A 27,709-nucleotide genomic window follows, 5' to 3' on the forward strand; every position below is an offset into this window, starting at 1 on the left:
TTGGTGCACATTAATTTTGAGAATTATTTAAACAGTAAAATAATGAATGTACTGCTAATATAATCACTACAGTAATCAAGTTGTGGTTTAATTTGTGGTCATCGTACCATGTTTGTTTAAAATTCCTCTAGGTGGCAGTGGATTACAGACAAGCCTATTTATCTAGCCAATACATAAGACCTTTATGACCTGTTTCATTATTGAATGCCAACATTCACTCCTGTCAGTCATTACAATTATCTTTGCTATCTGATTACATGTGATGGGTTGATCCTTAGAGGCATTAGTATACTAAAACGAATTATTTTCAACATCTGGCTTAATGTACATTTACTCTATATGCTTTTTGATTTAATTTATTGATACTGATTCATTTTGTGAACACTGGAAAAAATAAAGGTAATTTCAGATATCTTTGTAAACATTGTTCAGTTAAATGTGTATCTTACATTGTTAATATAGTATTAAAAAGTCAAGAAGTTTCATTTCAGATGTTTTTATTGTTCAAAATGTGATGATAAAAATGCAACATGACAGCCCATCAGAAAATTTTTGGAGGACATGGGTCAACTGAACATTGAGTAGCTGTGTAAATAGGTCTACATATTACAGATGAGTGCACCACAAAGAAAATCTTATACTTTAGCTTGCTTTGGTGATTAACATGAATCTCTATTAAGTGAGTTCATTCATTGCTTCTGCAGGACAGCTGTGAGATTACACTGATGAGTGTTTGTACAATGCCTGATCAAGATCAATGACCTGGACTTGGACAAGTATTTTCTCCAAACATCCTCACAGGTGATGTATACTTTTGTGGCCTCTCTCTCATCTGAAAAAAATAAATACAAAAATAATAATATAAAATAAAAGAGTTAGGTACTGTGAATTGAAAGATTGAAAGTAGAAGGATTTTTTAAAAGGGGTAATGTCATGAGAAACCCAATTTTCCTTGATATTTTGACATATATGAGGTCATTGTACTATAACAACATACTGTACATTTCAGAAATCAAAACTTCCTCTACAGCCCAAAAAAAGAGAATTTATTGTGTCCACATCCCAAAAATGACTTGTGTTTAAATTGGACACATTGTGATGTCACAATGTGGTGTTCAATGAATAGCCCTGCCACCACAACATACATAATTGCCACGATGAAAGAGAGAGCGGCTTCAAAAGGTGCTTCAAAACTGGAAGTGGTACTATTGTTTCTGTAGTTTGCTTTTAAGCAAAAAAAAAGATTAAGATGTCAAGTAAGGATTCCAGACGTTGTTGTGTTCCTGGTTGTGAAAAAACTGCATCTCTGCATTTGCATCAGACCAGCTGTATGTCTCAACTGTCTCGTATTATTACACTATACATCCTGTATTTTGGCCGAAACTGATGTTCCTGGACGCCCTTCGACCCATATTTAACAATCTTCTGCTCTACAAAGGTGTTACGTGTTTCCAACGGCACGTTACAGTTCGACTCGCCTCAACTCTGCTCGCTTTACTTTTCTGAGCTTTTATTTCCACTGCAGTTTAGTGCCCCTCAACATGGGTGGGATTATAAGCTGATCGTCATAGTTGTGCCACCTCTACTACCGTGACATAATCTTAAGCACGACACAAACTGACCAAATCAATAACACGACTGCTAGCTGTTAGCTACTAGCTCATTGTGCTGCATAAAGCAGTTGTTGCATGGTGATTTTACACAAGTGTAACAGTTAAATTGGCCTGGTAGTTTTAGAAGCAAGCTTCCAGTAGCTGGTCAACTAATAAAGTGAAGCTTTCAAGCAGAGTATAAAGTTAACATAACAAAACATACCATCCTCCATCGTGGATCAATGCCAGTCCAGGGCACTCTCCTTCCTATTGCTCGCCGATTTAGATAGCGTCCATTTGGTTGAACCACTTCCACTTTTCCTTGATTGTTCTGTAGTCACTTTTAAGTGTTTTCAACTTTTCCCTACACTGTTGGTAGGTCCGGTGGTAGGCGTGTGAGGCCAACAGCTGAGACACTTCCCGAGAGACTTTATCTTTTCACTCATCGCTAACAAGTGGACCGTCTGCACCTCATTTATTGACCATGGCATGGTTTTGCATACAGCCATTTCTTTTTTCACAATTCGAAGATCTCGTGAACAAATTATACTGCTATCGCTGTTTCTAACTTTAAAACTAGCGGGTTGATGTCGCGTGTCGGAAATCCAGTGACGTTGATAGTGACGATTCTCCCTGACCAATCAGTGATCTGCAGGATTTTGACGTCACATATAGTATTGGCTTGGCTCGCTTGGAACCTCGACCGAGGTGGTACTAAAAAAGTATCAGGTACCAGGTACTATCCACATTGGAAAACCCCAAAAAAGCGAGCCGAGTCGAGTTGAGTCGAGTTGTACCGTGCAGTGGAAAAGCCCCATTAGCCAGTCATAACAATTGGTCTGTCTTAAAGGTAAATTACACAGAAACCAAGCATTTCAGACCGAGGGCCAGAGACGGGGTGGAAAAAGGCCATGAAAAACTACTTTGACTGTTAAATTAGTTTTAATCACATTACACTGTAAGTGAGCCTCAAGTAAAAGACATGACCCATTTAAATGGATAGTTCACCCAAAATGGGAATTTTGTCATAATCTAATTACCCTCCTGTTGTTTCAAATGACTTTCTTACTTCCATGAAATACAAAAGATGTTTTGCAGAATGTCACCCTTAGTTACCTTTCACTTGTATGGACAAATGATGCAATGAAAGTAATGCTGTCTTACTGTCTAATGTTTGTGTTCCACAGAGGAAAATAAGTCAAATAAGTTTGGAACAACATGAGGGTGAGTAAATGACAGAAATTTCCTTTTTTGGTGAACTATTCTTTAAAAAAAAGATTCTCCCTGTGATATAGCACAGTTGACTTGATGGATGAAATGTAATGTTTTTTTTGAGAATTTAACATTTCACGTAAGAGTAAGGACATTGGTGAATGGAGGAGTACTTGCGCATGGAAATTCTTGCTCATTTCCACCTTGCAAATTTACCTGGCACTCCTCCAAGAGCCAGTAGCATCCCCTTTTTCCACATGGAGAAAAAATCCAGACTTTCCGTTTCAAGCCCTGCTTTGCTGTTTACCACAAAGGCATGTTTCAGTATGTTGACAGTAAAGGGAGCAGGTTCATGGGGAAGTGAAGCGGTTTCCGATCCCTCTTTTAGGCCCAACTGAGCCTCTCGTCTCAAAACATACTGGAATCCTGTGCTTTGGAAACTCAGCGTTGTCCCCGTCCAAGATCCAAAGATCTCAATTTTGATACAGGCCTCCTCTGTTTTAAGTTCAGGTAGATCTGTCATGAGATATGCATGAAATGGCATGCATGTTAAACACTTTCCACAAATTTGTTGTGTTGACTGTGTGATAGAAATTTTGGAAAATGTGTATGTTTTCAGGAAATGTTTATAAAAACAGAATGTCTTTTTTGAGATGAAGTAAGAATGACTGGAAAATTATATAGTTGTGAATTAGGGCTGCACGATATGGAGGAAAGATGTGATATGCCATGAATTTTTGGAAAATGCAATATGACTATCCTATGAAGAAGTTATTGGAGCACGCATTACATCGGAATCCTCCACCACCCAAATTAACCGAGATTATTTTGCCCAATCTATTCTCTATAATCTGTGTCACTTTGAAAATCAATATGTTCATTTGCGATATTTCGATAAATTTGATATATCGTGCAGCCCGATTGTGAATAGAGGGTCTAGGATCAACTAAGACTGGTTTTGTAGCTGTTTTGTATACTGACATTTTAATGCTTATGACTATCTCAGACAGAAACTGTTCTCTTACGTTATCTGCTTCTGAAATAGGCTTTTTGCTTAGTAATAGGCTTAAAACCAATCAGAATGAAGTAAACAAGTTTTATGGGATGTGATCATGCAATGTAATAGATAAGCTTATGTTAAAACTCTCTCTCTCTTAGCTGCGTCTGAGGATATCTCCAGTCCATAAATTATTAAAAGAAACAAAAGGGAAAACTAAAGCCTGTCTGAGTTACGGTATTTGCTGCAGCAGAAGATGTGAATGTTTTAGTATTTGGGCAGGATACAAGATCTCAGGACTGAATATTTCCTGTTGGATGGAAAGCTGTCCACCTCTCAGTGGATTTTTTTATTTACATTTTTTTTGGAAAGATGTATTTTCAATGTTTCATAAGCTGGACGATCAACACTAATTTAAACAACTGCACAGCCTATTAAAGAGACTGTAAGTCTATCCCTCACAGGTCTCATTTTCAAGTTTAAGGCCCTTTTTTTATTTTGACTTACCAGATGTTTTAAATATAGCTATCCCAGTTCCTGGAAAGTAGCTGCCTCTCTTGATCTCGGAGAAGCATGGCCGGCGTTCCCATGTTGGGTTTGTATCCCAGAGGGTGCTGAGATTTAGCCACTGTCCTCCCCTTATACAAGCATCCATTTCTGGCTGAAACCAAAGGAAATCAAAACAAAGAGAGATATTAGAGAACACTTTTCAACACTTATTGTTGAATTATGATTATCAGTGATAATTAGTAATAAACATATTATTGGAAAAGGGCCATAGCTAGTCTTACTGGATGGAAGAGCTTCTGTTTGTCCACCAACATGCCGCCAAGACCCAGTCGTATCTTTCCTGTTAATTCCCCCTCTGCTAGCTCAGAATGAAGACTTCAAGCTCTACATTGTTGTTTATCTCTAACACCACAAATTTGCCCTCACTGCGCAATTCCAGCTGTCCAAAAATAAACAGAGAAAGCTCAAAAGATTGATTTGAAGAAAGATTTTTTGTTTCACTAAACAGATGGATAATTATGGGATTATCATTGTCCTAAACAAGTCAAGTCAAGTCAATTTTATTTGTATAGCGTCTTTCACAACACACATCGTTTCAAAGCAGCTTTACAGAATATCAGCATTAACAGATGATAAAACTGTAATGTCTATAAAGTCGATTAATCATCATTGTGTAATTTAGATAAAATACGATTTTTAGTAGTGTTTAAAAATAATTAAATGATAATTGTATTAATAACCACAGTGAGCAAGCCGAAGGTGACTGTGGCAAGGAACACAAAACTCCATAAGATGTTGATTAATGGAGTAAAAATAACCTAGGGAGAAACCAGACTCACTGTGGGGGCCAGTTCCCCTCTGGCTAACATTATGAATGTAATGTAAATATTAATTATGTATAGGTAAAATCCATCCATCCATCCATCCATCGTCAACCGCTTATCCTGTGTACAGGGTCGCGGATAGGTAAAATCATGGTTTAAAATTATTAAACTAAGTGTTAAGGGTCAGTGATTAAACATCGATTGTGTTTGAACTGTAAGATTAATAACCAAAGTCTTTGAAGTCCATCTTGATTAATTGCAGAAGTTCACATAGATGCAATTGTCCTTGTTAATTGGCTGATGAAGGCTTTTGTTGGCAATAGTTAGTCTAAGCATTTCATTTCAAGATTGTAGTCCATAAATAGACCGAGGTGATGCAGGTTGGAGTTGGTATCATTTCATCCTCTGAAGTCCGTCATAATAGATTGAAGTGATGTTTGGCTGGCACCGGCTGCATTTAGTCATCATCATTCTGCGACATGTAGCAGTGGAGTCCAACATGAAGCAGGAATGGTGCTGGATCCAGCCGGTTCTGGTGACCTCAGGATAGGAGTTCCGAGGTTGAGACAGGGAAACAAATAAAAAGATGTAAGCGTAGATGCCATTTAATTTATTGCAGAGTTAGAGATCATGCTCAATGTTTCTGGTTTCTGGTTCTGGCAGACCCAATTGTGGTTTGGAGGATAAATTAGGTGTATGCCTGGCTAAATAGATGAGTCTTTAGTCTAGACTTAAACTGAGAGAGTGTGTCTGCATCTCGAACAGTGTTTGGGAGACTATTCCATAGTTTAGGAGCCAAATATGAAAAGGATCTTCCTCCTTTAGTGGATTTTGATATTCTAGGAACTATTAATAGGCCAGAATTTTGCGATCTTAATGAACGTGTTGGAATATAGCGTGTTAGAAGATCACTTAAGTACTGCAGAGCTAGACCATTCAAAGCTTTGTACGTAGTTAACATAATTTTAAAATCAATACGGAATTTAACAGGTAGCCAATGTAACGATGATAAAATGGGGCTAATATGATCTCTTGGTTCTCGTCAGCACTCTGGCTGCTGCATTTTGAACCAATTGAAGTTTATTTATTGATCTTGCTGGACATCCTCCCAGTAATGCATTACAATAATCTAGTCTTGAGGTCATGAACGCATTAATTATTTTTTCGGCATCAGCAACCGAGAGCATATGTCTTAATTTAGCAATATTTCTTAGGTGGAAGAATGCTGTTCTACAAACATTTGTAATTTGATTTTCAAAGGACAGATTGGTATCAAATATAACACCTAAGTTCTTCGCTGTTGAAGATGATGTAACAGTACATCCATCTAGAGTCAAATTATAATTTTAGTGGCTTATTTTTAGAGTTTTTTGGTCCAATAATTAGAACCTCTGTTTTGTCAGAATTGAGTAGAAGGAAATTTCTGGCCATCCAATCTTTTATTTCATTAATACACTCTGCTAATTTTGAGAATTGTGAAATCTCATCAGGTTTTGAAGAAATATAAAGTTGTGTATCGTCAGCATAGCAGTGGAAACTTATTCCACGATTCCTGATAATATCCCCCAGGGGAAGCATATACATGGAGAAAAGCAGAGGCCCTAAAACTGATCCCTGTGGCACTCCATATTTTACTTTTGTTTGGTTTGACAATTCCTCAAAGTGGTAGCGGTCTGCTAAATATGACCTAAACCATGCTAATGCCACTCCACAAATTCCAACATAATTCTCTAGCCTATTCAAGAGAATGTCGTGATCTATCGTGTTGAATGCAGCACTAAGATCTAAAAGCACTAGAAGAGAAATGCAGCCGCGATCAGATGATAAGAGCAAGTCATTTGTAACTCTGATAAGTGCAGTCTCTGTACTGTGATGAGGCTTAAATCCTGATTGAAATTCTTCATATATACTATTTCTCTGTAGAAATGAACATATTTGGGAGGATACTACCTTTTCTAGTATTTCTGACATAAACGGGAGATTTGAAATCGGTCTATAATTAGCAAGTTCTCCAGGATTAAGTTGTGGCTTCTTAATTAGCGGTTTGATAATTGCCATTTTAAAGTTTCTTGGGACATGTCCTCAGCATAGCGAGGAGTTAATGATGTTAAGAAGAGGTTCTGATATTACAGGAGATACCTCTTTTAAGAGCTTAGTTGGTATAGGATCTAACAAACAAGTTGTGGCTTTTGATGTTTCGATAAGTTTTGTTAGCTCTTCATGACCTATGATAGCGAAGGATTGAAGTTGCACATGAGGGAAATTATTCGACACTGTTTTCTGAGGTGCTATGATTGCATAATTCCAATTTTATTTCTGATTATTTAAATTTTATCTGTAAAGAAATTCATGAAGTCATTACTCTTGAGCTGTGACGTAATATCTGGTTCGGCTGAGGCTTTATTCCTAACCAATTTAGCCACAGTACTGAATAAACATCTAGGATTGTTGTGGTTATTTTCTATGAGTTTACTAAAATATGCTGACCTGGCAGCTTTGAGTGCGTGTTTGTAGCTACAGACACTATCCTTCCATGCACCCTGAAATACTTCTAATTTTGTATTTTTCCACATGCACTCCATTTTCCGAGCTGCTCTCTTGAGAGCATGAGTGTGATCATTGTACCATGGTGCAGGGCTTATTTCTTTAATTTTCTTTAATCGAAGTGGGCGACAACATCAAGGGTGCTAGAGAAGACTGCATTTAAATTTTTTGTTATTTCATCAAGTTCTTCTGGGCTTTGGGGTTTATTGAGTATATGAGATAGATCTGGAAGAGTATTAGTGAAGCTATCTTTAGTGGTCGAAAGAATAGTTCTACCTGAACGATAGCGTGGTGTAGACTGAGTAACATTAGCTGATTGCAGCATGCAAGAGACGAGGTAATGATCCGAGATGTCATCGCTCTGCTGCAGAATTTCTATATTATCAACATCAACGCCATATGAAATATTTAAATCTAGCCTATGATTATGGTGATGAGTTGGTCCTGTTACATTTTGTCTGACTCCAAGAGAGTTGAGAATATCGATAAATGCTAATCCCAATGTATCATTTTCATTATCTATGTGAATGTTGAAGTCACCAACAATTAAGGCTCTATCTACAGTAATACAAGATCTGATAAAAAAATTTGCAAATTCACTAAGGAAATCTGAATAAGGCCCGGGTGATCTATACACTGTAGCAAGGGTAAAGGACGACAGAGAATTTTTATTTATATTTGTATTTGACGGTGTCACCTTAAGCATTATTAGTTCAAAAGACTTACATTTATATCCTGTCCTCTGAGTAACACCAAAAACTTCACTGTAAATTGTAGCAACACCTCCTCCTCGACCCTTCAGACGAGGCTCATGTTTATAACAATAACCTGGGGAGTAGATTCATTTAAACTAATATATTCATCCGGTTTAAGCCAGGTTTCAGTCAAACAGAGCGCATCCAATCTATGATCTGTAATCATTTCATTGACAATTAGTGCTTTGGTAGAAAGAGATCTAATGTTTAGTAGCCCTATTTTTATATGATGTACATTTTTAATTTGTTTGTTTTGTTCAAGTTTGACCTTAATCAAATTTTTTCTAAATGATTTAGTGAGGGTATTGTGTTTCGTAGTTCGTGGAACAGACACAGTCTCTATGAGATATCTAGGTGATACAGTCTCTATGTGTTGTAGTTTATGTGACCTGTGTGATGTCTCAAGGCAGCTAGCAGACGTTCGGATTAACCAGTTTGTCTAAACATACCTTTAATTGGCTAATCTCAAAAAGGTAATGTTGATGCAATGTTGATGCCGGATAGCAGAACAAAATATTTAGTTGGAATACATACAACAGAAAGGCAGTTGTTGCTTTACATTGCAATCAGATTTCAGAGAAATTACCAGAATATACAGAAAGATACATAATATATAAATATAAACACCAATTTACCAAGTGCCAGGACCCATCATTGAGTTTTCAACCTTCCTTTACACTGACTAAAATGTCTGCTTTCCCAATCTGCATTTCAGGTATGCCATCACGCAACGAAAGCACAAACCAGTCCTTTCCATCCTTGGTGTCTCCGTAGAAGATGGCCCTTCTGGATCAAGGGTCCAGAACTTAAAGAAAGATCTGATGCTATGAAGGTGAGGTAAGACATTTTGCAATTAGTGAAGTGATCTATATAAACGGATGAGACAGTTTATGTTTTAAATTGTTAGAAAAAATACGCCCTCATATAGATAAAAATGCATCTAGAAAAATATAATCCCATGGGAAATTATTACCTCTTAATGTAAAAATGTATTTCTGTCACTGGCACTAAATACCATGGTACATATGTCAAAGTACATTGGCATTACCATTTGATGCCATCATTGTACCATAGTACCACCACAGTACTTTTTTGTAATGCAACTGCCATGACATACAGTTGGTAATTGAGGTTATAATTACCACTATGATGTTTTGTATGTTTAAATGAGGCACACCACTATACGACTACTGCAGCTAAGCATAGAGACATCATTTGATACACCTTGTGATTTCACTGAGATTTGCACTTGTCTGCATTAGGGGAGTCCATGAGGACTCTCTGTGAGCAAGACTGATGACTCCCTTGCCAGATATCTGTCACAGTAATCCCAAAAATCAAAGAATAGTTTTGACTTCATAAATAAACCGAGCATACTCAGGTTACATTCAGACATATCTCTCATACACTGTAAACCGTAATGTTGTCATTATTTAAATAAATTTAAATCAAGTTGTCTTAATTAAACACTCCTTGAAATGTCAAGTTTTGGGCTCATAACTCAAATATCTACACTGCTGGCCAAACGTTTGGAATAATTACCAGATTTTGCTCTTACTGAAAGAAATTGCATTCTGATCACAATGTAGTGTAAGGACATTAATAAAAGTAAAAATTACTATTATTATTTGAAAACAAAATTCAGAACTTCTTAAACTTCTTCAAAGTGTTCTCATCAAAAAATCCTCCACGTGCAGCATTAACAGCTTTTCAGATCCTTAGCTGTCAGTTTTTCCAGATACTCAGGTGACATTTCACCCCACACTTCCTGTAGCATTTGCCATAGACGTGGCTGTCTTGTCGGGCACTTCTCACGCACCTTACAGTTTAGCTGATCCCACAAAAGCTCAATGGGTTTAAGATCCATAACACTCTTTTCCACTTATCTGTAATCCAATGTCTGTGTTTCTTTGACCACTCTAACCTTTTATTTTTCTGTTTCAAATGTGGCGTTTTCTTTGCAATTCTTCCCATAAGGCCAGCACCCCTTAGACTTCTTACTGTTGTACATGAAATTGGTGTTGAGCAGGTAGAATTTAATGAAGCTGTCAGCTGAGGACATCTGAGGCGTCTATTTCTCAAACTAGAGACTCTGATGTACTATCCTGTTTAGTTGTACATCTGGCCTTCCACATCTCTTTCTGTCCTTGTTAGAGCCAGTTGTCCTTTGTCTTTGAAGACTGTAGTGTACACCTTCGTATGAAATCTTCAGTTTTTTGGCCATTTCAAACATTGCATAGCCTTCATTACTCAAAACAATGTTTAACTGATAAGTTTCTAGAGAAAGCCATTTCTTTTTGACATTTTTGACCTAATATTGACCTTAAGACATGACAGTCTGTTGCATACAGTGGCAACTCAACATAAAACACAAAGACAATGTTAAGCTTCATTTAATGAACCAAATAGCTTTCAGCTGTGTTTGATATAATGGCAAGTGATTTTCCAGTACCAAATTAGCAATTTGGAGTGGTGGTGGTGTAGTGGGCTAAAGCAAATAGATTTTACATCAGTAATGTCCTGACTATACTTTGTGATCAGTTGAATGCCACTTTGGTGAGTCAATGTACCAATTTCCTTCTGAAACAGAAGACTGTACTTTATTCCAAACTTTTGGCTGCCAGGGTAAGTTCATTGAGCTTTTTTTCTTAAAAATCTATAGACTTAAGTGTTAAAAACTATTGAGTACAAAATATAGGCTACAGGGAATACCCACAATGCCTTGCGTTTGAATTATTTAATTTAGTTTCCTTGGTGAAAGGGAACATTTGGGGTGTTTAAATAGTTGTTATTAAGAATTCAAAGAGGTTTAAGCTCTTTTGTAGTAATAGTTATGTTGTTTTGTTGGAAATTTGTGTGATGTCACCATTAGGGTGATCTGTGTCAGAGACTATTTAACAGAGATGGGTCACTTTTATTAAAATGAATGGAAGAACTTGGAATGCCTGATTTAGGAAAGAAGTCCCACTTTACAGGTAAAAGAGCCAATCACCTTTTAGATACAGCCATCGCCTGTCAACCAATTTCAGAACACACATTCACATTAATTATTCAAGCCAGGAACATTTTATTTTTTAGTGTAATCTGAGGTAAAGAAGCACAATTTATAATTCCAGTGTCGGCAGATTTTACTGCTGATTTGAAATATGTTCTTTGATCGTAACCTTGACGAACTGTTTGGAGATTTTGGTCTTTCCCTATTCAAGTAGATAGGAACTGTACTTGTATGGCACTTGTTTACAGCTGCCGGGACCGTTCCAATGATGGCCGCCGAGTGGAATGACTTGCTTAAAAGACTTTGTCTGTGTCCCTTTTGGTCATGTTGGACCCTGTTAACACTTAAACTCTTCTGGTGGATGTGCAACTGAAGTGCAGGCACATATGCAATTCTGTGGAGAAATAAGTTTATTTATAATTGACCTAGAATAAGTTTTAATCTTCATTATTATTAAGCTGTTATTGCATGACCTAAATTTGAGTCCAATCAATTAAAATTGTTAAATTGAAACAACATTTAAATAGCAAATCTGAGTTAAATCTACTTATATCTAATTACATTAACTTAAATAGTTAAGTCCATTCTATATAAACACCAAGTTAAGTAAGACGCCATTACTGAATTCAGTTGAGCGAACAAGTTTCATCAATCAAGTAGTCAACTTTTTAGGGTTTAAAATGTACTCTCAGTAAAGGCTATAAGGTAAAAAAAGCGTCTGTAATATCCCAGGCAAGCAATCAGTGTAAATATTTCTGCCCTGAGCAAGTGTGGAATTAGGGTTGAATATGCCAACCATGCAACTACTTTGTCAACTACAGTTGCCTCCAGGCAAGACAGTCAGCTCATAATATGTACCTGGTAAGGTCGTTCTGTTTTGTAATCTGTAACAGAATTTGCAATGTTGAATTTGGATTTATGCCATTAATGCATAGGCCTAATTATTTCCATGGTTACTTAATTTAACATGTTCATACTGGTTCAGTAAGACATAAATATATCTCAAAAAGTAGAAATATAGTATAATTTGATTGCAAAATAAATAGAAAGGGAAAGATTATCTTTAGTATAAATTGACAAAGCCTTGCTGGCAAGTTTGGAAGTTGTTAAAAGCCGATAGATAGACTTACCTGACAACATGACACTCCTTTGCCCAGCAGGATCAGGTACAGTCCTAACAGTAGCGCAACAACCACTTCCTTTAGATAATTAATCCTCTGGAAGAGGGGATGGAGTCAGATAGATAGACAGAGACAGCAGTAAAACTAAAGCTATATGGCTTTGGTTTAGCTGACTGCTGTCAGGCTATCCCTCTCTCTCTCTCTCTCTCTCTCTCTCTCTCTCTGTGTGTGTGTGTGTGTGTAAAGTGAACTCCTAGCTGTAGTTTCTGGTCTCCTCAAAGGACCGGAGACCAAGGAAGTCGACATCACAGAACTGGAAAATATTGATCCTGTGCTTGTTTGTTTGAGTGTGAGTGTCTGAGCATTGGAGGTCTTTGTAGGCAAGGTGATTTATTTCACTAGTGCTCAATCACAACACTTTACAGTTTAAACTGTATTTTGGCTCTACAGCCGCACTTAATGAATGTCATATTAGATAACAAAATGTTGAACCATGTGGCATGATTTTAAAGAAATAAGCACACTTTTAAGCAAAACATTTAATAAAAAGTAGTATGTAAGGTTTAAAATGATAAAACAATAGACAAACTGTTTAAAATGAAGACAATAGCAACTTTCTGGTTGTCAAATGTAGTGGAACATTTCCATAGTTAATGTGATGAACTACACTTGTGGTTACTCTGATAGGACACCTTTGTGAACTTCCAGACTTCCACAAAAAAAATCACCTAGGGACCCTTTGATTATGACTAATGATGATTTTCAGGCATAAATTACCTTGCATACATATTGTAAAAAAAAATTACTTATAGTTGACTAAATAATAGCCAAATTATAGTAATTGCTCAGGTCAGTAAGAATATTTTCCAGTGAGAAAATGAGGGAACACTGGGCATATTTGGACAATTTTCCTTCAGTACCTAATAAAAGGCTCAGCGAAATGCAAAATATGTATCATCCCTTGTGATGAAATTGTGAGGCAGCACTGTATCAACACAGGCAGAGAACACAGGAGTCTATTGTATTATTACAATATAATTTCTAGCAAAGTTAGTGTATGTTTTTTATTCTTCAATGGGTGAGTTACTTGAATTGAGCTAAAACTTCACCTGTCCCAATACTGGAATCAACAGTTTGTCTGATTGCATAACAGATTAACTTTGAAAGTTGACTGATGTTTGCTCGCCCAGTACAGTGAAACCTTGATGTATATTTACTGGTGCAGAGATGATTTTATTTTCTTTTGTTATTATTTTACAATAAATGCTAAAACATCAGCACCAGTGTAGTTTTTAAACTACAAGAGAAAAAAAGATTAACAGTTTGGCTTTGCAAATGAATCCATGTTTAGTGCTAAAAAGAAGAGAAATTCTGCTTTAGGTAAAGCTAGAGGTAAAGCTGTTAAAATTAACATTAGCCAAGATTAATAAAAGCTGTAAAAGTATAGTTTTATTGTTAGTTCATGTTAACTAGTTGACTATTGTTAATACAACCTTCTTGAAAAGTGTTACCAATAATTATTTTTTCCCTCCCCTCTGTATAGTGTACGGAGGTCTTATCTACTGAAATGGTGTTGTTTTTAGGTCATATGGAACTGATTTTTTAAACAACAAATTATTAAAGAAGTGTCCCACTTTACCCGTATTCCCCCTGCTTCCCACAGTGGGTACATAGATATTGAATGACAACATTTCTATAATAATTCTGCTTTAAATTGCAAATTAAATATGAATTCAAAGATGCTTTGCACGTCATCAGGTTAATACTTTATTTGTATGGTTGTAGCATGGACAGAGGGAGTAAAAAGAACAGGAGCAAAGAATTTAACTGTAGTTTATGGACTTAATTTGGCAATGTGTGCCAACAAACCTCTGTAGTAAATGATCACAAAGTCAACAAGACACAAATAAACTTTTCAAACATTTCACATTTTTGAAACTGCCCAAAAATAATGTGGACCACAAAACAATGGCACAAGATTAAATGTTCACAAAATACCAAACAATTTAGTCACATGCCTACAACTGTGACCAAGTGCAGAACATATCTAGCTGGTAGACTTTAGCCACTTTGATTGAAAACTTCTAGAGGATTCTTGTTTTGGGTGGAACAAGATGATGCTGTTTTTTGTTAAGATAGTGTTCATAACCAAATGTTCTGGTCAGATCTGCCTGTTTTTTCTTCTTTTTGTATAGTTGTGTGCAAATATTCAGTAGTCTATACAGAAGTTGATTGAAAAATTATAATTTTTTTAATTTAAGGCTGAGGAGCCCACACAGTCATAAGTGACCTCTTTCAAGCATACTATCCACTGAAATCTCCTTGAGTGTCTGAATGTCTGCTGATGGACGGAACTGTAACATGAGAACATAACACATTATGATGTTCCTCAAAGTTCCACCTTTGTATAGAATGTTTTTTTTTTATATAGAAAATGGTTTTACAAATTGTTTTGTAAGGTGCGTTCAGATTATCTGCATATTATTATTAGCTTATTTAAATTAAAAAATGCAAAGGCATCTTGAATGTAAACATATGCTGTTGAAATATGGATTTAGTCTTTTTAAACCAGTTACTGATTCAGAATTTACCAGTCGATATTTGGGCAGAGGCTTAAATACTCCCTGGAGACAAAAAGAAATGATAAATAAAATACATTCAATTTACAAAGTCAAAGTTATTAATTATTTGAATTACTCAGACTTTTATGTAAACCTGTTGCACAAATACAGTTTTGATTCTTACATACACAAATTTAACATTTAACTTTTTTTTACCAATCACAAATACAGGCAGTTGACTCAATTAAGTTGTGACACTTTACAATAATGTTCTATTTATTAATTAATGCATAAGGTATCATAGACTACCAAAGAACAATGTTTTTATAGCATTTATTAATCATGGTTAATGTGAATTTATCAAAATACTGTTATTATTCATAGTATAATTCACATGCTTGTTCATGTTCATATTGCATTAACTATCACTATATATAGAAATTAACATTAACCAAGATTAATTAATGCTGTAAAATTATTGTTCATTGTTAGTTCATGTTTAGTTCTATTGTGTTAACTAATGTTAAGAAATACAACCTTATTGTATAGTGTCACTGTTACATTTTTATTTATAAGTTATGGGGGAATAAAGACAGCAAATAAGAGGTCCAAAATCAAAGTTTGATGGTAATAATTAAGGGAGATAGACCTTGTTCTTGGTTTCCTTTTCCTTTACCACCACACATCCTTTCTCTCTCACACACAAACTGTTTTAATGCTAACTTAAGGCTTGTACCCACACCCGAGTGAAGCTACCTACAGTATACATGATCCACAACCGTTCATCAAATTTTTTTTACCCTCAGGAAATGAACAGTGCTGCAGTTTTCACTTCATTGCACAGTTTCAGACACACTCACTTCAAAAGGAGAAGGTAATATATTGAGAATAGAAGGGGAGCGTGTGTAGGGATGAGAAAGTGGTGGAGATTGAGGTGTGGTAGTCAGAAAGCTTCTGCAATGTTTGGGGGGGGGGTGTTAAATAAGGCAACATACGTGCTTCACTTTTTGGTTTTAGATTTAAAATGTATATAGTAAGGGGTTACAAAGTTTTCCTCAATGGAAAAGAAAAACAGTAGAAAATTTAAATTAAGAACCTCTTATGAAGGAAAAACTGAGAGTTCGGAGACAACACCAGAAGATACTGAAGAAGCAATTGTTTCTCATGCGCTGTGGTAATATTGAAACCAACTTTCTTGACATGTCCCTAAGACTACTGTTAATATAAACTGAACCGCTATGAGGTATTCATATATATATATATATGAATACCTCATAGCGGATCAGTATTACATGTGATTTTCAAGTCAGCGTATAGAAATTATCTACCATACTGTCTGTGTATTTTTCATACTCATGACTAAATTACATTCATTTTCATGGGTAATTGAATGAGAATCTTCAAGTACAATCTTTGTCTCACTACCAAAATGGAAAAATATGTAAAATGTAAATCAAAAAAATTATGTGAAAAACAAAAGATATAAAATAAAAAGGAAGTACAAGGGAGTGATCAAGCCACTCCAGTGCTATAAGTCCCATAGTGCAGGCCCTTCAGGGGCGTCAGGACTAACTGACGTCCTCTTCCTCTCTTTTTCTGCTGTGGAGGAAAAGGAGAGCAAATCTGCTGACCAACAAAAATGGTGGCTTGCTTGTAATGGATCTCTTTAGATCATGTGTTCCTAAACTAACATTCACCAATTACGTCTCTCACAAGAGTATGATTCTATGATAATGGAAGCTCTGTTCATGCGAACACACTGCCCAGCTGCACTTATATTCACTCTACTACCATTCTCACTCAAATTCAGTCAAGTGAATGGAGTGTCTTTGGTGGCCACCAGGGGGCAGTGGGGAGGAGAAGGCCACTAAACATGAAGTTGACTTGTACTGTGTTGTATATTGTTGAAAGAGATGAATCAGTTGGGAGAAATACTGAAAGTACACAGACCTATTTCATAAATGTTTGACAAGTGATCATCAAAAAGGATTAATATACCCACATCCTAAAAACCAAACTACTCTGTCTCTATTTAACACATGGTCAAATATGGATTCTAAATCATACACATTTGACATGGTCATGATGATTCTGGTTAGTGAAGACATCACATAACAATATATTTAATCCATATGACATTTAGCTACTCCATCAAGATGCTATGCTATGACTGACAAAAGAAGAGCTTCATCTAATTTTTCTATTTACTGACCTATTAAGATTATTACAGCTTGTTCAGGAATTATGTTTATATGTGATGTGATAACTTCTATGGAACTGGCCAAGGCGGATGCAGCACAAATGACTTAAAGTGTGCATGCCTACACCCCCAACACACCCCACAAATACACGTACACAAACCTGCAGGCATACATAAGCCAAAATACTGAAAACACATGATGGAAGTACCGATGTTGCAAGATATGACACTATGAGCTACCCCATATTTTCCATGCATTATCTCTGTACACATTCACACACTACACACACATACATACACACATCTGCTACTGCATTATCCTTTCCTGTGTGTTGAGTATGTTAAGCCTCTTCAGGCATGACATTTTGCTTTCAATAAAAAGCCCCCTTTTATTTCTGTAAGCTGTATAATTAAAAAACTATTATTGTCATCATTATTGTTATACTTTCCTTATTATGAGAAGCAGACAGAACTAATTTAGCAAAACACAACATGTTAGCTGTTATTGTTCACATGTTATACCTAATATAAATTACTCTGGGAGGATGGATAGTCAAGCTCTAACAACACTACAGAAGTGGCAAATAAGTGGTGTGTTGGAGGTGCATCTTGGGAGTGCCTAAAGGGGGTGTTGTATATTTTCTGTTCTTCACCCCCTTTCATCCTTCTCACCTAGTGTCAAGACACCCCTCCATTTTTCTGCCATATGTGATTCCTATGTATGTATGCCTATGCTTTTGCTGCTTTACAAAAGAGAAGAGCTGTGCAATAGTTTTCAGTTAACAAACAGAAAAAAAAACCCATATACACCCTGAAAGGCCTACTCAGCTGTTTTAGATATTTTCCCTTGCTTCCATTGTGTATTCACTTATGAGTTGTCCTGCTTTGTGCTACTGCTGCCACCACTGTTGAATAGGTTGGGATTCACCACTAAAGGATGGGGTACTGTGCCTGTTAAAGGAGCAGCAGTGGCGGCGTAATTGAAAAAAGGCATGAAGGGCAAGGGTTCTTTGTCTGCCATCATATTTAGAGCCATTGGAAGGGCAGCAAGGTTATAGGGGTATGGCAGTAGCTGTGGGCCATAGAGTAGGTGATAAGGGTCTGGGTAAAAGGGCAGTTTAGTTGAGTCAGAGTAGGGTAACATCTTCCCGAGTGGAGGAAAAGGTAGGGGTCCAGTAGGATAAGACATCAGGATTTGCTCCTCCTGATTCTTTCCAGAGCAGTACCCTCCTGGTATGATCAGGGGAAGTGTAAGCTCTTGAACAGGGTAGCCTGAGCCCCTGTGATATTCTTTATGGGTGAAAGAGGTGTGGTCCTTTGATTCAGTCTCTTCCATGGTCACCTGAGGATGGAGCATGGTGTGGGAAGAAGGAGGATCACTCACCCCAGCTGAATTCGCTGGCAGCATGAGACCCTGTTTTTCTGTATTGTGCCTTCCTCTGTGTGATTGGCTTTGCTCCAGCTGAGGCCGCAACTGTAGGTCTAAGGGTCCTGGGGAGTGACAAGGTGATGTTGAATACCTTTGAGATGGTCTTTTCGGAGTGGTTTGAATGACAGAGCATGTAGGAGATGGTACTGGACTGAGTGGCTCCTCTTTGGGCACAAGAAATGACACATCCTCATAACGGGATTGTTCCTTTAAGATGTTGGATGGAAGTGTAATCTGTTGATCAAGCTCCCTCTTTTTCTTTATTTTAGGCATGGATAAATCTTGGGCTTGATGGGAATGAGGAAAGGTTCTTAAATCCTGAGCATCTTGTGAATCACAGTTATCTTCATTTAGAATAATGCCACCTTCTCTCTGTGTGGCTGTTCCTATCCCTTGGCTAAACAAACAACCTCTGCCTGTTTTTAATGATATGGGCCCAGATGGAGTTGTTTCTCTTCTAAATTGAGTGTCTGTAAGTATTTGAGAAACTTGGATTTGCCTATCGCTTGGTGTGGCACTCCTTTTCTGCTGATCTTGTGTGTCTAAATTTAGTTTCTCTGGTGTCCTGTAGTCTAGGCTCTCTGCACCATTCTTTACTAGTACGCTAGGGAGGTTAGAAGGTATGGTCTTAAAACTTTCTAAAGTGGAGCTGTGCGTAACTTGGGAGAACTGTGTACAAAGTAAACTGTTGACGTTGTCATTGGTTGCCAATTTTGGGCTTTCACAATTGCTGACTCTTTGGTGTTCATCCATCTTCTCATCCAGTTGGTTGTCAGTGATTTTACTGTCTGGTTTTGAATAATATATGACAGATACAGGCTGCACTTGCTCACTATTTGTGTCTAAATCTTTGCTTTTTGCAGTCTCTGCTGCAGAAAGTGTGCAACTTGGAGTGTCCTGCTTTTGCTCTGTGATTTTAAGCTCTGTTAAACTGCCTAACTCATGTCGCTTGAGGTGGCAGTTGAGTGCAGCAGAGGTTTTGCAGACCTTATCACATTGTGAACATGTATATCTGATCAGAGGCCTCCTTCCTAAGTGAACTGGGCTGCCTTTTTCTATGGATCGTCCATTCACACCATTCTCATCAGCTTTCATTTCCAGCTCATTTCTCAGTGTCTGGGAAGTTGGGAAAGTAGGGACAGACAGAGGCTTGTTTTTGGGATGCTGAGTTCTTTGATGTTCCTCTAGCTTGGACTGTGAGGGGAAAGGAGCTCTGCAAATCATGCACACAAACTCAAATAAATGTGTCAGCTCATGCTTGTCTCGCTTCCTCTGGCTTGAGAACCAACGGCCACATGTCCCACACTCAGAAGCCTGACCTTCTGACCATCGTTGCTTGATAATAGAGGAGACTGTGTATTGAGGACTGAGTGTAGTCTGAGGGACAGATAAAGGAAGAGGAAGATCAGGCTTTCCTTCAGTTCCATTTTCTTTCTCCTTTTTTGTTCTTGAAGGGACAGGAAAAGTTTGTGGGGTTTGTTTGACTTGACCTTTCTGTAGATTGCTAACTTCTCTCTGCTCTTTATTCACTTCCTTTCTCCCTCCCACTCTCTCATCTGCATCTTCCCCATCAACTTCTTTGTTCAAATTTTTCACGAGCCTCTCAGCTCTTTTCATAGGCCTCAGGGACTGTTTGTAGTGCATTTTGCGCTTCCAGGCTTTAGCCCCCTGCATATGAAGGGTCTTTCGCTTGGGTTTGTAAGAATAGTAAGGCCTCCACAGGTTGTCCTCCACATCATGGTCTTTTCTATCTTCCCTGACCTCCTGGCGGAATAAGTATTTCCTCACCTTTCTTTTCAGTTTTGGGTTTTTCCTTTTGCGCTCCCCCTCCTTTCCTTCCTGGCTAAAGTTGTGGTGTTTATGCTGGTGATGATGGGTGTGCCGTTGTTCTCTCTGGTCCTTCAGTAAAAGGTTACTCTTTTTAGCTTTGCAGAGTGTAGGGCTTTTGACCCTCATTAGGTCTGTTTCAGAAATGCTCCGCTTTACAATGGCCTCCTCCCCTATACGCACAGTAATCTGACAAAGTGGACCACTGCCTTTGACCTCTGATCCCACTGTTGTGGATATTGCCCTAGTTGACTCGGTTTTACTGTGAGCTTTTCGTCCCTTGTGAAGTTTCTCTGTTGGCTGCCTGATTTTTGAGACCTCTTTATCTAAATTGCCAGTGTCCCACTCCCTGTATGTGTCGATGTGATCCCTCTGGCTATGTTTCTTTATCTGTTTTTGAGCTGTCTTTATCATTGGGTGATTCTCTTGATTTTTTTTCCTCTCCTCAGTGGGCATCTTATTTCTATGAACAATGACAGAAGAAACTGCAGTACTGTGCATGATGACTGAGGGTTTGCTGTGTGCAAATGCAATTACTGAAGAGACAGATCCTTCTGGGCTCTTTGGAGTTTTGTCTTTGCCATTGTTACTGCCTGAAAGTACATCTGACCCTTCTGTCTCTCTGGCTTCTACTGCCATGTCTGTTTGTGCAGCATCTAGTTTTTTACCCTGCTCTACACCCACTCTCATAGGGATTCCTTCTTGTTCAGTGTTGATGTCTGGGGTTTGAAGATCTTTAAGGAAAGACTCCAATTTCTTTGTGTCCAGAGGTGGTTGGAGACTGCCATCCAGAGATAAAGGCAGAGTAACTGATGAATCAGAAGTGAGTAGCCCATCAGCCATTGGCTGACTGTATGTTTTATAAGGTCGCTTTAGAGAGCGCATGGGCAGCAGGCGGTACAATTTAAGAGCATTTACCTTCTGCTTGTAGCCACCATTGACTGTTTTCTCACTTGAGATTAAGCCAGGATTGATTCCATGAAAAGCCTTTTGGTGTGTTTTAAGGTTGTAGTAGGTAGGAAACGCCTCCCAGCAAAATATGCACTGGTAGCGCCTTTCACCAGTGTGCCACACCTCATGTTTGGTACGATACTCAGCTAGAGCAAAAACTTTGTCACAGTAGTGACAGGGGTACTTTCTGTGCCACGAATGCACATTGGAGTGTCGTTTTAGACTGGACAAAGTCATGTAAGAGCGCTCACACACGGAGCAAAAGTAAATTATGTGTCCATCCACCACTTTTACAAAGTGATCGTCTTCCCCCAGGCCATCCGGACAAGTCAGTGTTTCAGCACGAAGGCCATTAACATCTTGTACTTTCTTTAAGGGTCGGCCAGGCCTTGTTCCTTGTCCAAGCTGTTCTGGCTCTGCACCCTCATGTGCTCTCTCCCCCTCCACTTCACCCGCCTCCAGGGGCTCTTCTTTGGGTTGAACTGAAAAAGCTGGCAGCCCTTGCCTGCAGGTGGCCTCATGGGATTGCAGTCTTTTATTATGGATGAAGGCTTTGCCACAGTGGTGGCAGCTGAGTACTCGTCCCCCCCGATGGAGACGCATGTGGACAGTGAGGGACGAGGCAGTGCTGAACAGACGGTGGCACACCCCGCACAGTAGTTCTGGCTTCGGCACTGGCCTAAAGGAGTCATGGAAAGATGGAGTGGGGAGAGTCAAGGGGGAGGAAGTCAGAGAGACAGACGAGGGGGAAGGAGGAGGGGTTGAGGAAGAGGAGTGAGGGTCGATGCTAGGGAGAGGGAGGCTCAGTTCGACATGGAGGCTGTTTGCCTTCCGTTTTTTGCCTTTCGAACACTCTGGGTCCTTTATACCCTGGTCCTGGTAGGCTCTTGCACTGAGGTTGAAAAGGATGTGTGCTGTTTCTGTTGTTGAATGCTCTTTGTACCCATTATTGAGACTAACCCCAGCTGTCTCTTTTGAATGGTCTATTTTATTAGAGTGTTGTAAGGGAGATGTTGGGTATTGAGAACCCCTACCATCAACAGAAAAGGACAGAGAGGACTTGCATTTCTTACTGACTGGAGCAGTTAGATCAACAGGGAAGGAGGAGGAGGAGGAGGAGGAAGAGCAATGCAGGCGTTCAGTTTTTGGTGGTGTTTTGGATAACTGTTTGTCTTTGAATGATTCCCCCACCCATGCTGTGCCATCTGAGCCATCTCTGAGAACATCTGAAGAAGAACTGGGGTGGGATGAGGAGCAGAGCTTCTGTGCAGAAAACCCAGGCAGTCCAGCACTGATGGGAAAACTGAGAGATATCCTCGTAGTATTGGCACTGTCCACCTCATCTGTGCCCTCTCCCATCCTGTCTCCTCTCATCTGTTTATTCCTGTGTTTCATTGGATCCTTGTAAAAATCCTTTGAGATGCTCTCCAAGGCTATAATTAGCCTAAAAAAAGATAGCTAATTCAGAGTTCTAGCTGTAATCTAGCAAGGTCCAGGAAAATTGTTAAAAGAGTGTCAGTTCTATATATGCGTTCACCACAGAAGTTGATGATTGAAAGATGGTGAAGAATAAGAGTGTCAGGCCAAGACGGCAGTTCATGGAGGTGAAGATCAGAGACGATGTCTCTCAGATGTATGTGACATTGTGCACCTTTGATTATCTTGTTATAAAACAGGACAGGGTTGCATGGCACTATACATTTAGCTCCAAGATTGCAGTGCAGGTGTGGAGAGCCGTCCTCTCACAACACCATGATCCTGATCCTAATCCTGCAACAGAACAGAAAATAGTTTTTATGAAATATTCATATGCAATATTGTACTTTAGACAAACACATCAAGAGAGTAAGTATTAGTATTATATACAAGAAAAGGAAGTGAAAAGTGTATATATTGCATGCTGGCAAATCAGCTGGCTTTGATTAAAAACAGACTTACTGCCTATAAAATGCAAGCTAGCACAAAATAAGCAAGGCAATATGGTAATTATACACATGCAACTTAGTCAGACAAGGTTGGCTGCAATCATCTCAGTTTCCGTATTTGGCATGATAAAATATGAAAATGTGGAAAGAATCTAAGCAATCAATCCCAATGAGTCACAGCATTCCCTTCACCTAATTGAACACTGCTAAGATTTAATTAAAATTTCCCCTAACAGAGTGCTATTTATGTCAAAGTGCTACAAATGTGCCTTGACTGAAAAGGTAGCAAAATATAAATGGCCTTTTGAAATAAAGAATCTTGTGTTTCTGATGCAGATTTTTGGCATCATGTACATACATGTGATATAGAGATAATATATTATCTTTACTGTATACCATTTTAAAACTGAATTCAGTATAATTCATTCTGTGATGGAGTTTATCTTTTGCAGTCTGAGAATGAATAGACCACAATGGTGTTGTGTTCATGAATCCTGCTAAATTGCTTACTTAATGATCAACTCCTTCCCTCTACCCATTTTCCTAGAGTCTACCAAAGAGAGAAAGCAGTCTTAGTTAGCAGTAATGATGTGACACCAGCAAAAACCCCAGTCATGGTTTTCTGCCTGTGTTTTAGCCAGGCAGGCAGGCAGGCCTCTGTAAAATTCCACAAGCAGCCCTGAACACACTGAAACTAGGTTAGCACTGTTACTGCAGAGAGAGAAAGAGAGGAGGAGGGAGAGACTGAGTGAGGGAAAGACATGGAGCGCAATGGAGAGAGACAGAGAGTGGTGGGGAAGAAAGAGAGATCCAGGCCTGGAGACAGGAACAGCCACAAACACACACACACACAGACTGGCAGTCAACAAGCTGCATGTCCACGCACACTCCCCTCAACATGCAAACACATCTGCAGGCATGCAGTCACATATGAACTGGTTTGACTGTAAACAAGCGGCTTGACAGCTAGCTTTAGCAAGCACACCACAAATGCAGCTGCTGAGAGTGTACAAAGGAAGTATACCAGAAGACATGTATAATAATAGATGTTACATAAGGGTACATTTAGATGACAGGAAGTATATGAGAGGACAGTTTAACCTGGTCAAGAACTTTGAGAGGACCAGAAATAAGTGTTTTAGTGATGTAGTAGCAGCTATTAAAATATGTATTTAAACCTTCCCTGGTTATGGTTAAACTTAGCTATGAGTATGGCATAAAATCACAACTAAGCTTGAGAATAATAAAACTTTTACATGGCAATCGCAATAGTGAATGGACAACACATCTGTCACCCCCTCATTTTCTCTGTATGTCTGTCCCTATTTATCTCTCCCTCTCACCCTCCTCTTCTCTTCGTGTATGACGCACACACTGCCTCTCATCAAATGTCCCTGTCTTTAGAGGCTGGCCAAGCGTGACAGGGCCTTTGCCTCCACCTCTGTCTGCCCTCTCTACTCAAACATGCGACCAACTGAAATAGTTAGAGCTGTAATATTAAAGGGATAATTCTGTCATCATTTATTCATCTTCATGTTGTTTTAAACCCATCTTCTTCTGTGAAACACAACATTCAGACTAACATCTCCTGTTGTGTTCCACAGAAGAAAAAAATTCAAATGGGTTTGGAAAAGCATGACGATTTTTGGGTGAACTATCACTTTAAAGGCGCTGCACCCCTCAAAAATATAGCAAAATATTAGGACAAGTCTCCTTGTAAAGTCAACAAGTTCACACATCGTACATGAGATGGAGGAAATTGAAAAGAGCAGCACATTGGCATCATTAAATGAAACATGCCAGCTTTTATTCTAGATATCTAGATATATATACTCTAATGTTATGCAAAATTAGACCACATGTTTTATACTGCAGTCACCTGTGTGTTAGGAACTGAGAAGAATCTCAGAGGAAGCTGGGTAACATGCTAAAAGTTTTGCATTTAGCCGTGCAACTGAAAGAGACCGTGGCCTGAACTGAATGAAAAGGTTAAGGAAAAGGTTAATGTGTGAGGGGCGCCTGTTTTCGTGTGGCCATGATGGGCCCTTCAGGGTGAGGCGGACTGTGAAAAGGAGAATATCGCTTGATACTGAACTCTGCACAACCCTTGGCCAAAAAACATGGTTAGCCAGTCAGAGGAGAGATGAAGGGAGGGGAAAAGAGCAAAAGGAGGAGAGGGCTGTTGTTGGGAGATGATGCGGATGGTTCGAGGTTGGGATCGTGGTAGCTTCCAGCCCTCTTCCATGCCCAGATCTCCTTATTTCCTCTCTCCTTTCTATCCCCTGAGAAATATATGATATATCTGTGATTTGGCATGACGGGCCACGCTCTAGCGAGTCTCCCTGTGTTACACGCTGTGCTTGACATGGTCCGCTGAGTTTAAACTCGACAACCTGTTGCTGTAATATGATCAAGCACAATATTCTGAGTAAAGCAAAAACTGGAAGAAAATTGCAATCACAAAGAGAGTACGAATGCTCCGTTGGTGACCTGGCTGAAGTTACTTTTCAAGATCATGCCTGAACGTGCTTCCATATCGCTGTGGAGTTTCTAGCTCATTTAGTTTGGAAGACTCCAGCACAATCCGCTGTGCCATGTTTCCATGGATGCCTCTCTTGCTACAGTATTCTAAAAACTTTGTGCTCAAATGTGTTATCCATCTCGAGATTGAACAGAAAATATGCCAGGCTATCTGACTTGATGCCTTCAGCAGTGACAGGAAATTTAATTTGATCATGGCAAATAAACAACTAACTTATATATAAGACCATTCTTGGCTGATTTTGCTTTTTACGACCTCTGACCCTATGGCCTTGTATGGGCTGTATGGTCTACCCAGGAAAAGATATTGTAAATCTGAACTCTTAACGACTTGTAAAAAATTAAAAGTGAATGTTTCATAAGTATCCTAATAATGTTTCCACCTTACATAAACAAAAAATGTGTGGATGCTCTTTTAAAAACCAACTCTTGGCTCTTGTTGTACAAAATACACTGCGATACCTCTTAAAACCAAGTTCTTCATTATTGATATAATTTTACCAGATGTAAACCTGCCACAATGTAAAGTAGCTAAATGCAACAGGATAGATATTACAATAAGAGAATCTCTAGAAAGTATGAGGCTTTTTCGTATGAGCAACTACTCAACCCTGTAAAAGAAGTGCGTGGTTCAGCCACAACAGCCAAGGATAAGGGAGACAGGCCTTGATTAGCGTACACACAAACCCACACACGCATACACTCTCATTTCTGGTGTCTACATAGAACCAAAACAACATCGATATGATATGAGTGTGCTACAGAAACACAAAACCAGGAAGAGGAGAAGACAGAGAGAGATAAATGAGAGAAAAAGTCTCCTTGCTCCCATTCTCTGCTAGGCAAGCACACAACAAGAAACGTACCTCGGAAAACCTTGTGCTGCATCTCTGCTGCGATGTGTTCTCTCTCTCACTTTCTCACTCTCCCTCCCTTGGTCTGTGTGTCCTCGTCTGCTTGTTCCTGTGTGCGTGTGTGAGCGAGAGAGAGAGAGAACACAGTGAAAGACGCGCTCGTGCACACGGGCAACGCTATGTAGAGACAGAGGGCAGGAATGGCTCTCTCGCACTCTGACTCTCCCCCTCCTTCTCCCTTTCTCTCCTTCCCTCTCGCTCACACATCAGTTTGCCACTGACATATGATTCTGGTCTTGTTTTTGCATATTTTTTTAAACTCCACAAGCCTTGTACCCCCTCACTACTCACACCCCCTTTCCATTCTCAAGTTCATTTGAATTCCAATTTTGCAAATTTCAAATTTGGGTTCATTGCAAAGAGACACACACTACATCATGCACACTCTATAGTCTATATACAAGCCTGATGATTGCAAGGAAGGGAGGGAGAGTAAGAGTGAGGGAGAGAATGAGCGAGAGAGAGGACGCCATTTAAGCAGTTTGTTACGAGCACTGCCAGTCCCCAAAATGGCTGAAAACAAACAGGAGCCATGCCAACAGAAAAAAATCATGGGCATAGAGACACAGAGGGAAAAGAGATAACGAGTTAGAGAGAGGGCGGGCAAACAATACTTGGGTGAACTCTTTAAATAAGTGAGGTAGCCAAGAGAGAGATCAAAGGAAAGCGCTTAGACATGCACGTTGGTTTCCATTTTCTCCTCTTTTTACTGCCCTTACTGAAGATGAGAGTGTTTATGGCGAGAAGCGATGGAACAGATGAATAAACATTTGACGTTTTTGGCCAAGAGAGAAGCCAAAGACTTGTCAGA

General features: G+C 38.9%; 2 protein-coding genes across 2 annotated transcripts; both read right to left on the minus strand.

The window, feature by feature from the left end:
- Positions 1-562: 562 nt before the first annotated feature.
- Positions 563-12,666, minus strand: LOC127627091 (uncharacterized). Its single transcript, XM_052103333.1, has 5 exons — positions 12,560-12,666; positions 4,593-4,750; positions 4,309-4,462; positions 3,021-3,320; positions 563-832 (listed from the first exon to the last, which is right to left on the minus strand). The coding sequence occupies exons 2-5, from the start codon at positions 4,623-4,625 to the stop codon at positions 690-692; spliced, it is 630 nt and encodes a 209-aa protein (XP_051959293.1). The 5' UTR covers positions 4,626-4,750; positions 12,560-12,666; the 3' UTR covers positions 563-689.
- A 1,635-nt stretch (positions 12,667-14,301) lies between these two features.
- On the minus strand, positions 14,302-27,037 carry LOC127626838 (zinc finger and BTB domain-containing protein 38-like). Its single transcript, XM_052102917.1, has 2 exons — positions 26,851-27,037; positions 14,302-23,288 (listed from the first exon to the last, which is right to left on the minus strand). The coding sequence occupies exon 2, from the start codon at positions 22,911-22,913 to the stop codon at positions 18,180-18,182; it is 4,734 nt and encodes a 1,577-aa protein (XP_051958877.1). The 5' UTR covers positions 22,914-23,288; positions 26,851-27,037; the 3' UTR covers positions 14,302-18,179.
- Between the last annotated feature and the right edge of the window lie 672 nt (positions 27,038-27,709).

The sequence above is a fragment of the Xyrauchen texanus genome, chromosome 33, assembly GCF_025860055.1.
Source record: "Xyrauchen texanus isolate HMW12.3.18 chromosome 33, RBS_HiC_50CHRs, whole genome shotgun sequence".
In the NCBI taxonomy this organism is placed as follows: domain Eukaryota; kingdom Metazoa; phylum Chordata; class Actinopteri; order Cypriniformes; family Catostomidae; genus Xyrauchen; species Xyrauchen texanus.

What these genes read in the sequence shown, in the direction of transcription:
- LOC127627091 (XM_052103333.1), bottom strand. Translation starts at nt 4,625, where the DNA reads ATGTTGGTGGACAAACAGAAGCTCTTCCATCCA. An exon ending in AACAGAAGCTCTTCCATCCA is followed by an intron (nt 4,463 to 4,592) that starts GTAAGACTAGCT and finishes CTTTGGTTTCAG; the next exon opens with CCAGAAATGGATGCTTGTAT. An exon ending in AGCTATATTTAAAACATCTG is followed by an intron (nt 3,321 to 4,308) that starts GTAAGTCAAAAT and finishes ATCTCATGACAG; the next exon opens with ATCTACCTGAACTTAAAACA.
- LOC127626838 (XM_052102917.1), bottom strand. Translation starts at nt 22,913, where the DNA reads ATGAAACACAGGAATAAACAGATGAGAGGAGACAGGATGGGAGAGGGC.